Raw genomic sequence first — 13,051 nt, forward strand, 5'->3', positions numbered from 1 at the left:
ACACAATTTGACAAGGAATGAGTCTCTTCATTCAAGAGTCTCAGAAAAGTATTGCAAACCTAGGTCATCATGGATCCTTCTGAAGAGAGTTACCGGGCCACTGCAAAAAGAGACAGAGAAATTTCTCCGTCATCACACACTACCACAGCCTCTGATCAGCATTGCGAAGATCTATTCGTGGAACAAGAGGGATACACGGACAGATTCCTACTCGATGCACCACATTCAGACAGCGAGTCAGGCTACGATTCACTTAGCGATGACGAGTACTCCGATGATGGCTCTGAGCCGGAGATGAGAGAAGAAGGTCATCAGGTCACACTGAAGCCAACGGTGAACCCCAAATCCCAGCAGAGGAAGAGGGCTCCAAGACGAAAGAATGCCAGAGATTACGTCGAGAGGGTGGTGAACGATAAGATTCTGAGAAGCCTGAGAAATCAGATACGAAAGGAACTCGCCAAGAAGAGGCCGATCAGTTATGAAGCTTTAGACATTGTCCCCCCGAAGGCCAAAAAACCAAGACGAACGCGGGAGATGGACTCGAAAGTAATGTCGACAACCAGCCACCCCCCTGAAGGGTCCCATTATGCTAGCGAGACTCCTTCAATTCGTCTACCTCTTAGTGAGATGACAAAGGTTTCGAATGCAGCGAGGCAGAAGGACATTTCTCTTAGGAGGAATACTGGAAGCGACATCCGCCGGAGTGGCACCCAGAGCCGAGACATCGCGGAGGCTATCAAGGTCTTCGGGCATGGGAAGATTGAGTGCTACACAGATTTGGTGAACAATAGCCGCCGCTACGGCCTCAAGGGCATGGCCAAGAGCACAAAGCTTATTGAGTGGCAATTGACGCCAGCTGCTTGGATGGTAAAAAGAGAGAATGGTCTCGCACCGCCGTACGGCGGTGTTCTGGCCGACCAGATGGGCATGGGAAAGACGATGGTGTCCTTGGCCTGCATCGTTGGCAACCCTCCTCAGGATGCCTCGCCAGACGGCTTCTCTGGGGCGACGCTGATAATTGCGCCCAAAGAGGTAGTTGCCAGGCAGTGGCAGCAAGAGATTTCCGCTCATGTGGAATGCATCGGCCCCAAGGAGGTTTACTTTTACAAGCGCAACAATCATGCGACTTCTGGCGGCGATATTTCGCGTTACAAGATCGTGTAAGTCACAACTTCCCTACCTTTTCAGCCTTGCTGACACTTAGCCTCCAGCATCACAACCTACCAGGAGTTGGTGCTCAGCCTCCCTTCTGATCAAGTCATGGCAGATCTCAAAAAAGACTATGAAGAAGATGAAGATTTTGGCAAGGCTTTCAGAGAAGTAGCTGGCGAAGTATTCCAGGTCAGGTGGTACAGGGTCATCTTAGACGAGGCCCATGAAATCAAAAACACGAACACAAAGGGTATGACCCATCTTCCACGACTCGTCATAAAAAGTTTGGAAACTAATGATAAAATACATACTAGTCTTCAGCGCTTGCAACTTTCTAACGACCAAAAACATATGGCTTCTCAGCGCCACGCCTTTGATTGACAAAGCAGATAAAGGTACCTATGAGGCGATCGCAACTCTACTGTTCCAGATATGCCCAGAAAATGACGATCCCGCTGACGCATAGCGCAGAAACATTTTCCATCGTCAAGACGCTCAGAGTTGAGAACATGAAGACGAAGGAAAACTTCAAAGGCGCATTTCCGGAATCGGTGAGTAATCATATTATCTATTTAATTGGTAAATCATCCAGAGGTACTAACTTGTGGTGCTACCTATAGTCAATTCAACTTGACGCCCTGATGTACGTCTGCACCTATAGACGGTGAGTAATTTGCAGCATTCTGAGCGGCACAGATATCAGATAATAACTTTCGCAGGACTGAAGAAGACGAGTTCCTCGGCGAGCCGATCCTTAAGAACATGATGCCCTTCGAAACTGAAGTCAGATGGGTTCAATTATCCAAGCAAGAGAGGTTGACCTACGAGTAAGTCAGAAGCCTGCCCTGGAGGAACAAAATTCTCGGGTTTAAAACACCTAACACTGCTAGCAGTCTGATGACGGAAGCGTACGGCAAGTCTGAGGATAAGAAAATCAGAAAGAAACTCAAAAGCATTCGTACGACTCGCCAGAGACAGTTCATCTCACACCCCTATGGCATCGAGAAAGGCCTCAGGACGGAGCTCGCACCTGACCTGCTAGAACATATGTTCAACAGTCTGGGAGTCGTGAACGATGGCATGGCCGGGGATGACGTTCCAACAGGACAAGAACTTTCCTTGCAATCTCTAGTTCGTTACACACATAATGAGGCTATGATGAGCGTCAACACGTGTGGCATTTGTGGAACAAAGAGCATTCAAGAACCACACATCATCGACACGGTGAGTCGCGTCACCATTGGCTCTCTGTATGAAAACTGTGATGTACTAATAAGTTATTCCTTAGTGCGACCATGTTTTCTGTCGCGACTGTCTTCGAGCCACATGGCAGTTTAAAGCAAAGGAAGGCGTCTGCCAACAGAAGGGCTGCAAAAGCGCCTACGAAAAAGAGATTGATGTCAGAAGAGTCATGACTCTCGCCACTAAGGAGGCTGAATGCGACAGACTGGATGAGACCGAGGCCGCAGCACATGCATCGTCGTCAGTCCAGACTCCGTCTTCTGGTAGAGGATTGAAGAGGAAGAAGACTGTGGGCAAGCCTTCACAGGCGGCAAGAGAAAAGCAGAAGAGGGCATTCATCAACAAGAAGTACGGGGCTGATTTCAATGGCGCGCTCCCAAAACTTTCAGATGAAGGCTTGTCCTTCATCAAGCAGGGAATGCGAGAAAACGACGGTGCGATGCCCCTCGGCACCAAGCTCAATGTGGCAATCAACCTGATCGTTCAGTACCAGCAAGAGCGAATCAAAGTCTGGGACAAGGATGATATCACCCAGAGAAAATACGAAATCCAGAGCCCAAAGACTATCGGTAGGTCCCTACTGCGCCACTCCCTGAGTTTAGTTGCTCTCTATTGATGGGGTTTGACAAGCTGACATCATGACAGTCTTCCACGAGTTCACCAAGACTGCCGTAGCTTTGGGTATAGCTTTGAACGCCCTAGGTATTACGTTTGTCTACCTCAATGGGGGCTTGACAGAGACCCAGAAAAAGAAAGCCATCGAGGCATTTCAGGAGAACAAAGATATCAAAGTCTTGGTAAGCCCTCTGCGATTCGATCTGCTCAAACTGCCCGTAACATCATACATGTTAGTACTGACTTGATTGTGCTAACTCACTTTCCAGATCGCATCCTTCAGAATCGGCGGTCAGGCATTGAATCTTACTTGCGCAAGCAAGATAATCCGCATCGACTCGTGGTGGAACGAGTCGGCTGAAAAGCAGGCCGACGGCCGAGTCCACCGAGTCGGTCAGATGCAAGTTGCGTCGTCGGTCGACATAAAGGTCAAGGATACCATCGATGATCGTATCCGCGAAATACAAGCCGGAAAGTCCGAAAAGATTGACCATTGCCTCCAAGACGACGGTCACAGCATCCCGCTCTTTAGCGAGCTTGAACTCATCAAGTTGACAGCTCCACAACGATACAAGGAGTTGGTCCAGTTGCAGCTTGACATCATCAAAGAAGAAGATGTTGCAGAGAGAATCGGGGTCCAAAGCTGAGACTGGGCCGTAGAGGGGGCTGGCCACAGTGCTTTCATCTTTGGCTCGTTGACGAAACGGGCTCACACATCATTAGCATTACGGAGTTTTTGATTTCATTACCTTACACTAATTCCCGATATCTTTATACATTTCATAGAGCCATCCCCATAGACACAGCATTACATACATCATATTAGATTGAAACTTCAGACTGGTCTCCCGTTACCAAAAGGTTTACATTTCTGATGAAAATCATGTGAATTATGCCGAAGATTGAGATCCAACTTCTAAAATAAGGCCAATTACATACACAAGCTATGCCGGGACCAATCTGTCCCACGGGGACAAAGAAATTCGAAGACTCGGCATCTTGATAGCTAGCGTGCAACAGGCATCAATAATTTTCCCGTTCGGACTCGACTCCGTCGGACATGCTCTCCGGCCTCGGTTAATTCGGGTAACGGACACAGCTGTGACAAGGGGTGACATCACGAACGACAGGTCTGTGACTCATTCCGTCCTCGAAAGTAGTCGTGGACACAGGGATGTCCCTGTTCCGTTCCAAAGGACTCCATTCATAGGGCTGGGGGTTGGCCCCAGCCTGGGTCTCCGGAAAGCCGTTCGCAAAAAGGCGTTGTTCCCAGAGGGACCCATCCCAGAACTCACTGCATTTCTCCGTGGGGGGGCATAACAACGACCGGAAAGGCAAAAAGAGGCAGTGACTGGTCATCTGATAGTCTCCATGGTCATGAGTGTGGCCATGGCGTTGCCATAGCTTCCCCCCCACAATGAGCCCAGTCATAAGATGATTTGAGTGCTGGGTTCTTTGTGAAACGATAGATGTCCCGGGTAGTATTGGATGCATAGTTTCGACTCGGCAAATGAGGGTGGCGAGTTGAAGTTCGTCTGATGAATACGCGGGTAACGATAGGCGCGCGACTGGTCATGGTACGTGACTGAGTCCATGCCAAGAACAAACAACGTTCGCGCCAAATACTCTTTGACGGCAGAGAGGCATCTCGTCCTCCGGGTGTTGTATTAACATTACCTCTTGAGGAATGTCTAACGAGGCTTTCAAGATCAGATATCTGTCTCCCGCGCAGTAGCAAGAACTCAAAATTTCTCGCTGCTCGTAGATGACGGCACGGTACGAGTTTGAGTTGTGACAACGAAAATATCGGCGATCACCTACATACAAAGATAGCAATACCCGAGTCGACAAGATCGTGAAGGTTCAATGAACCACCCGAGGGAAATTCTCTCTTGTTGGCAAATTTTTAAGTTAGTCAAATCTACATACATTATCTTTCAGGGGCTAAACGGAAGAAACAAGTAAAGCTTGGACTCCCAAGACCCAGAACTGTGCTGCTTGAGAAGAGATGGCGCATGATCTTGGGCGTTGGCCAGACTGTGACTATTGATCTTCGAGTTTTCGTCACACGTTTCCGAGCCTCGACGTTGAACGCGGAAAGCAAAGTCACCTCGGTTCCACGGGATAACTCAGGTTGCTCAAGTGTTGCAGAAAGTCCTGCCAAACCCTTCAAGGTGTGAATAGGGCCGTCATCTGAAAGTTTAGATGGTTGCGAGAAGGTAACGGCTTTCTCAAACGAAGTCAGAGGGTTTGAAGGTTGCAACAGGTCAAAGACCCGACTTGCTTGCTAGCTTGCTCTCTGAGTGGCTGAACTGCAAACGTGAATTAGGCATTCGGAGCTACCCCGAAAAGGAGCTACCCATATTGTCCGTTCGCAAAAGAATTCACCGTGTAGGATATCGGGTTCGGTCTTGAGTGACGCTAAGCCTGGGGGGGCGTCGAGCACGGCCAGCGAAGATGGAAATAGAGGAAGAGTAATTATCCGCGTTGGTGAATGGAGTGATGACAGCATTGGATTCGGACAAATCGTCCCCCACAGAACCGATAGGAGCGCCAGGACAAAGTAGTCTGGCGCCACGTCGACTATAAACATGTTAGGGGTCAGGTCTAAGATGGTTGTAGGATGATTGGTACAGTTTCCCCAACCTCCGCAGGCTTATAAGACCTCAAGGTCGGGAGATAGCCGACGTGGATAATTAGGAAGCGCATGAATGATGAACAGTGTCGTGCTGGGCAGTAAGTTGGTTCAAGGGAGTCTAAACCTGTGCGCCTGACTGCTTAGAGCGGGTTGTGTGTTGGTTGACTGGCAAGGACAGCCCAACCTGGCTCACCGACAACAATGGTCCAAGTCCCGGAATGAAGGTTAAGCTTTCCATCGCCGACCAGGATGGCACGGTTCGAGTGGGAGTAATAGATGTAGTCAGCCAATCATAGGAATATCAGGCAAGCAAGATCTGGGCGATGCTCGGCAGATGGCGATTGCAGCGTTAGACAAGGGTCGGTGGGTAACCAAATTACCCCGTTTGAGCAAGGATGGCGGGACGAATGAGGCCGGTCCAGGTGCTTGCGTGGTTGTAGACGCCCAAATTTGGCACCGGCTGAATCGGGATTGGGAATAGGCTCAGGGCCAGGGCGAAGGTCTGCCACGAAGCTGTGGGGTGGCGGAGAGCGGCACATAAGGGGTGTCTGTTCCTTTTCCCGCGGCTTTATGACGCGCGTTGCGCAACTGACAATTGACACCTCAAGGACAGACACAAAAGGCTTTGTTTTTCGTCTAAAGGATTCCAACAGTCAGACCTAGAGCCAAAAGAGGGTAAATTTGTCTTCGTATTCCCGGGCACATACCGCAGGCGGGTTAAAGAGGTAAAGGTTAACAGACGGGATCAGAGCTTTTTTTTTTCGGATCGTTGGCCCACAGGGTGACCGACGCGAGCGCGGGTAGTGCCCGGCTCTGCATTTCTTCGGCGATGGTGTGCGGGTGACGAAAGTATACCGAGTAGCGTTGCATGTAATGACCCTACCGGAGCACGATTTCCAGATGGGCGCCGAACATATCCGTCCCATGGTGCGGTTTGCTGAGATTCAATCTCGATAGCGCCAAGCCATCATGTGACTGTATAGCCTGGTCCCGATTGTGTTAGGATGCACACTGCGAGAAGCTTGAAAGTAGGTAGGTAGGGAGGATGTGTCAGCGTGAAGAGGACCAAGATACCCCCCAATGGCGCCGAGACCTGTCTCGCGCTTGTGTCCTCGGCTCACCAGGCCGTCTGCATCTGCAACTCACAAGAGATTGCGAGATGGGCTGGAAGGACGAACCAGCCCACATTCGATCCAATGGGCGACGGAAATAGGGGTCATGTCTCTGTCGCTGTCGGTTACAGAGTTTAGAGAGGGAGGAATGTGGTGCCGGATGTCCCATCGAAAAAGAAAAATACGGACGTAGACCTGTTCCCAAAACACAAGAACCCAGAAGGGAACTCAGAAGGGAAACACAGAGAATGGTGCCTAGCGTCCCGGATCGGTAGCCATACCAACGACCAGGATGGGGTGGACGGGTAGTCAATACCCTACCCAGCTTGCTAGGTTGCGAGGTATGAGAATGTGCACTTTGAATCGACGCTCCCGATACATATTTCTCGCTCGAGATAGGTACGCCGGCCAAGTTGCCGATAGAGGTCCCGATGGTCGTCGGCGCCGTCCTTGGTCAGTTGTTGCTGCTGGCAGCGAAGCGCGGAAACGGCGGTGTTTCACCGCTCCTGGAGATCGCGAAGTGCTTCAAGATGACTCGAATCAGCGAGATCAGGTGCCTCGAAGGGATTTTGGATATGCCACCGAGGGTCCAAAACTGGAGCTGATTAGTTGGCTGCAAGGTGGTGAGGCAGAAAGAGACAACAGTCCCTTGAATGAAGCTTGGAGACGGTGAGCTCAGGAACGTACCTTGGCTGACTCATGAGGTTCATCGAGGTACGTAGTCAAGGGACCCCCGTCAATTGAGTGGATGGATCCGCATCCGTCATAGTTCATTGGATAGACAGGGGGCCTATTTCTTCCCGTGGCTCGTGCTTCACATGGGGGCATCGGATGCGACGCTCGGGCCAGCCTACTGCCAGGCAAAGTACCTTACCTAGGTACCTTACCTCAAGTTGACAAGGACAGGGCAAGAGCTCGAGCAGGGCAGGACGGGAAAGCTGTGTAGGTAATAAGGCTCTGCTTCTTGTTCTTGTTAGCCATGCATGTTGCTGTCTCCCTGATCTTTGAGAGGTATGCTCAGTACATGATATGATGTATCAATGAAAGCCACGAAGAGGAACTGGCCATGGTGATACCTTAGTAATGGTGGTTACGATGCTCAAACATCAAAATGCTGGGTGATGGCGGCAGATCATTGCAGGGAAGGAGGGCATGGGAACCCCGAGAACGGTAGGCAAGTGCGTCCAATGCAAGCGGCTGCCCCGTGCAACAAGCAAGAAGCAACTGCCGGCACATCTCGTCTCCTCGGGGCTGGGTTTTTCTTCATCATCAGGTGAAGCAGTTCAGCATCCAGGATGGAAGCCTGACAAGCCGATTACCAATACGATCCCGAGATGTTGCTGATGGGCGGGAGACTGAGCGCTATGCGAGCCAGCCTACCTTACCAAAAGTATGAAGAAGTTGGTGTTCAAAGCGTTGAAGGCCGGCTCTGGTGTAAGGTAAGGCACCTCACGAAATATTGCCCTTTTCTCTTCTAACGTAATTGTGCCCATTCGTACCTGCCTCATATCTATTCGTTCCTTCTGTACGGAGTACGCTATACGAAGTACGTACTAAGGTAAGGTAGAGTCGGTGCTGCCTCTTGGACAGACGGCAAAAGGAAAGGGAAGCGCATCCCGTGCCCTGTGCACCGTGCCCTGTGCCTGCCTGCACCCGCATCTCTACTACGTACACAGGTACGGATTCACACAACCACCTTAGAAGGCAAGAACCTACCGTAGGCAGGCTGTGTCTCTCCTTCCTGCTCACGCAGCTGCAACCTCAGCTCCTGCCCGTCGCGATCAGCTCAGCTCTAAGGTATCCGTACTTCGTACCTACGTATACCTACCTTACATTGACTGCGCCAGCTCCTGCCTCATTTCTCGGTTTGCTTGGTTCTTGCCGATCATGAGCTGTTCCCGCCCGTGCTCCTTGCCTCGGTCATGTGCCCATCGTGCCTTCCAATTATCCCACTTTAGAATCCCGTGCCACCTACGCATTCTCTCCATCCGTGGCCAGCGCATCTCATCGTCGTCCAGTCCAACTCACCATGGACCTTACGATGTATCGAGACGGCATTCCATCTTTCCATTACGATGCAACTGCGCATCTCCACCATCCGTCATGAGCACTCAGTTGTTGCCATGATATTGCCGCGGCTCTCGGGGCCTTTTCGATACATGCTTTGCACACGTCAGCACCAGCGCTGGCTTTTACCGAACCAGGCGCTCATGGCCCCTCCCGTCTCAACCTGAAGCTCCTCTATCCAATTCCCTCCATACAACACCAATCAGCGCATCTGTTGCCCGTTTTCGGCTTCAACCTGAAGGGATGGTCGAAAAATACAACGTCCCGTCCACGTCACCTGGCAAACCGCAAGTTCGGGAAACGCACCGCTAGAGAGTCCCTGCGCACCCGTCAAAGCCACAGCTCCTATCTTGGCTATTCCTGCGTTCCTCTACATCTCTGCCGAGCTCAACCACCACTACTGTCACGGTCAAACTGGCTTGGTTCTGCACAAATTGCTTTATTATGCACCACGCATACAGACTCTGCCTTTGCGCCCAGCACATACACAGCAATGTCGCCTCGGCCACCAGCTGGACTGTTCTCTTCATAGCGAAGCCAAGGAGTGGACGGCCCCCCCCAGCTCCCCCATCCCCCACCATTATGCCGGCATTTCTACCTCTACCCACAGATTCTCAGGCGTCCAGTGCCGTTCCCGGGCACACGGCATCGAGGGCCAAAGTCGCTCAGCGACGGCCATTCCGCATCCGTGGATCAACTTAGATCTGGTTGTGGCCATCCCGTCACCGTCCCATCAACCACTCAGTGACATTCATGTTTTGGAATGTTTCCAATTCGACGTGACTTTAGCCGACGGCGGCTGGCGGGCGAGATTTCCGCCAAAATACCTCCGGGCTACAACAGCATCGGTTGGCCGGGCTTCTTCTCCCTTTTGCCTCACCGCATCCAGGCCCGATTTCGCAAACGAAACTCTTGTTAAACCAAAAACTACTCGCTAGGTGGCGCTTGTGGTTTCCGCCATTCGTCACTTGTCTCGGTTCGCTAAAGCTAGTCACGGGCTTGCTCAGAGCTCTGCTGATGGGCAAACTCGGCCAAAACCACCGGCAGGGCACTTGCATACTGCCCGGCTGTCTGCTGCCACGCTGCATAGCTCGAGGTTGTCGGCACCTCTCTAACCATACGCATCGAATCGTGAGAAATTCATGACTGGCCTGGGGATCACACGGAATGGACGAATGCACATTGTCATCACTGATCGTCACTCTGTTGTTCCGCCATCCGCCCACATCACTGCTTACCTCAGTTTGGTACCATCACCCCAGCTGCATAACCGCCCTTTGGGAACCAAATATACTTTTTGCTTTTTGTTCAACAAGCGCCCGGCGAACCAGACGAGAAAGCAAGTCCATTAGACCCAGACTGCTAACCAGCCATCCGACCCAACCCAGCCGCTGCGCTGTGCTCGTTACCCCTGTGCCGCCGACTGTGCCGCCGACTATACGGAGTACCAGGCTACCAGCAAGTGACTTGTCTCTTTCATGTCTCTCGCTCTGCTGAGGTCGCCGACCCCCAACACCATAGAGTATTATAGGTAGCAAACGCCCCCTACTGTCTACCCCCCCCCTCGGCTCACCAGTCTCGACCGCTAAACTCTCTCGTACTCTGCCACACACCACCGACGCCCACGAGCCGTCAGACAAAGTCAAGCTCGACGTATGCTGGCTCGCTCGACAGACGCCCTCACCGCTCTCCACGCCCCCAATCACACGATCGACGCACAAACACACAGACACCACCACACCGCACCGGATGCCTATTCCCTTGGCCGCCTGTTTATTGGCTAAGCTGACATCCGCCCAAAAGCCTCAAATCACGACGCTAATAGCCTGTCTTGCTTTTTTGAGCGCCTCCGACTCCCGTCTCCCCTATTCGCGTTCAAATGTCTCGCCTGCGTCCGTCCCTTTTTAAGCTTCTGTCGCCCTTTCCTGAGCGGCAATCCGATACCAGGCGGAGGACGGACCTCATATTCCACAGACCCTGCTCATTGAAGGCTGAAGGCTTACCAAAATAGGACTTACGTACCATCACCTTTTCCCTATAACCATCAACCCACCCACTCCCACAACCTCTGGCCATTTTACGAGAAGAAGGAATTTTGTATCTCCCAGCCAATTCAATATTCATCTTCCATCCTGGTCCATACACGACCGGAAACTTCCCTCGCAAGACCGTGATTTGGGTAACCGCCGTAACCAAAGTTATAACTGTTTTCGGTCATCGAGCCAAACAAAGCACCACGGAAACAAAGTCTCGCGCACTGGTATACGAATACCCGACTTTCAAGAAGGCTAGCCGATCACAGGGGGGATCTGCGGACATCGAAGCGGGCATTGCACATTGCAGGGAAGCTGAATGACGGGTCAAAACACGAGCACATCGAGAAATCCGCAGTTGGGCAAGGACAAAAATCGAGGGGCATACAAGCAGATTCGCAGCTTCATCGCCGACTTTCCAAACGCCAACATCAAACACGAGGGTCGTCTAAGTGGTCACGATCATATCATCATGAGGAATCCGAAGCCTCCCACGTAGAACAAATCATCCTGCCGACTCCAAGATTACGTCCGGTGTCCAGGAAACCACAGCCGTCATGGCACCGTGGCCCCGCGCACTGGACAACATTGGTGCATCACAATCGCCAGCTGCGTCGCCGCCCGAAATTATCAGCAGCCGTATAGATACGGCTTATACCCGCATTCCCGATGGGTTGACCGATCACCAGTGGACGATTATTCAATCCACATCACTTGCTGCCGCTGCATTGAGTTTTGCGTCTGTGACTTTCGCCTTCTACTGGTTTTCTCGGAGGAGGCGAAGCTTTAGACATGAGTGAGTAACGGTCACTCGGGGGTGCATTGCCTTCGCTGGAGAAGGCTATTCGCACCAAGACGGAAAACGGGCATTTTACTAACAACTTGACAGTCTCATTATGCTGCTCATGTCGAGCGACATGCTGAAATCGCTATGGTTCATCATATTCCCAATTGTCGACTTCAAGAGCGGTCCAGTTGCCTCGAGCTCATCATTCTGCCAAGCCAGCGGCTTCTTTCTCGCAGTCGGCATAGAGGCATCGGATATTGCTGTTGTGCTCATCGCTTTGCACACAGCCATTTATATCTTCCGACCGCGGCATTCCGGGCGACAGAGTGGATTGTATCCCCACCGTCGTCTTGCCTTTAGCGCTTTTGCATTCTTCCCACTTTTGATGGCTTCATTAGCATTTATCAACTGGCCCGGCTACGTCAATAACGGGGAGTATTGTTACCTACCCGCCCGCCCTGAATGGACAAGACTCGCCCTGAGCTGGGTTCCCCGCTACATGATTTTGCTCACTATTGTTGCGCTTTACGCCTACATCTATATCTACGTCACTCTTCGCATGAGGCGTTTCGGTCGCCTCAGTGCCATGCGGCGTGCGAGCGCAACGCACATGTTAGACGATGGGCAGTGGGCTCATATCCCTTCGGTGCCAGCCACCCCAACATCACGACGCGGGTCGGAAACCTCGATGGAAGACTCGGATCGGCAACATACCTCTTCCACAAATACTACCATGACAGCCGAGATTGAGCTTCTCCACAGCCGGCAGAAGATTCAATGGAACTGGCCGAGCTATGGAAACGAAGACGATGGCCGCATCCCGGAACCCAATGACAATGTCTCCCCGCATGCATTCGAGGCTAGCACAAGTCCACTCTCTACCAACTTTGAACCGATTTCTCCTCCTCCGCAAAGTTACATACGCCGCGATACGGTTGACTTGAACCCGCCCCAGGCACATTACAATCACGGGAGCTTCAGTACTCAGTGGCAACCACCCAGCAGCCCTACAAGCGCTCGGGCCAAGTCGCTCGCCAACATCTGGTCAATCCTTCGTCGAGGCACCTCCCTCGACTCTGACATAGACCACAACAATACTCCCTTTCTTTACCATCCTACCATTGACGGTACAGGAATGGCAAAGACCCGCGACAAGATTCGTCGCCAACTGCGACTGCTTTTTGTTTACCCACTTGTATACATACTCATCTGGGCTGTTCCTTTTGTCGCCCACGTCATGCGCTGGGACAACCCAGAGCAAGCTGGCCCGTTCGTGGTTGTGCTTTTATCGCTAGTGAGCCTGTCAATACAGGGTCTCGTTAACGCATGTCTGTTTTGCGCCGTAGAGAAGCCGTGGATTGACACGCAAGCCAGACATCGAAGGACGCCGTCAAAGTTACGGCGG

At 51.8% G+C, this 13,051-nt stretch overlaps 1 protein-coding gene across 1 annotated transcript; it reads left to right on the top strand.

The window, feature by feature from the left end:
• Positions 1-69: 69 nt before the first annotated feature.
• Positions 70-3,656, top strand: N0V96_007208 (uncharacterized protein; the record flags this gene model as incomplete). The annotated part of the gene is made up of 9 exons (XM_065757956.1): positions 70-1,160; positions 1,212-1,402; positions 1,624-1,703; positions 1,773-1,795; positions 1,872-1,979; positions 2,043-2,376; positions 2,486-2,963; positions 3,040-3,191; positions 3,279-3,656. The coding sequence occupies 9 exons, from the start codon at positions 70-72 to the stop codon at positions 3,654-3,656; spliced, it is 2,835 nt and encodes a 944-aa protein (XP_065613479.1).
• Between the last annotated feature and the right edge of the window lie 9,395 nt (positions 3,657-13,051).

The sequence above is a fragment of the Colletotrichum fioriniae genome (genome assembly GCF_027942845.1).
Source record: "Colletotrichum fioriniae strain IMI 355084 chromosome Unknown scaffold_8, whole genome shotgun sequence".
Lineage (NCBI taxonomy): Eukaryota > Fungi > Ascomycota > Sordariomycetes > Glomerellales > Glomerellaceae > Colletotrichum > Colletotrichum fioriniae.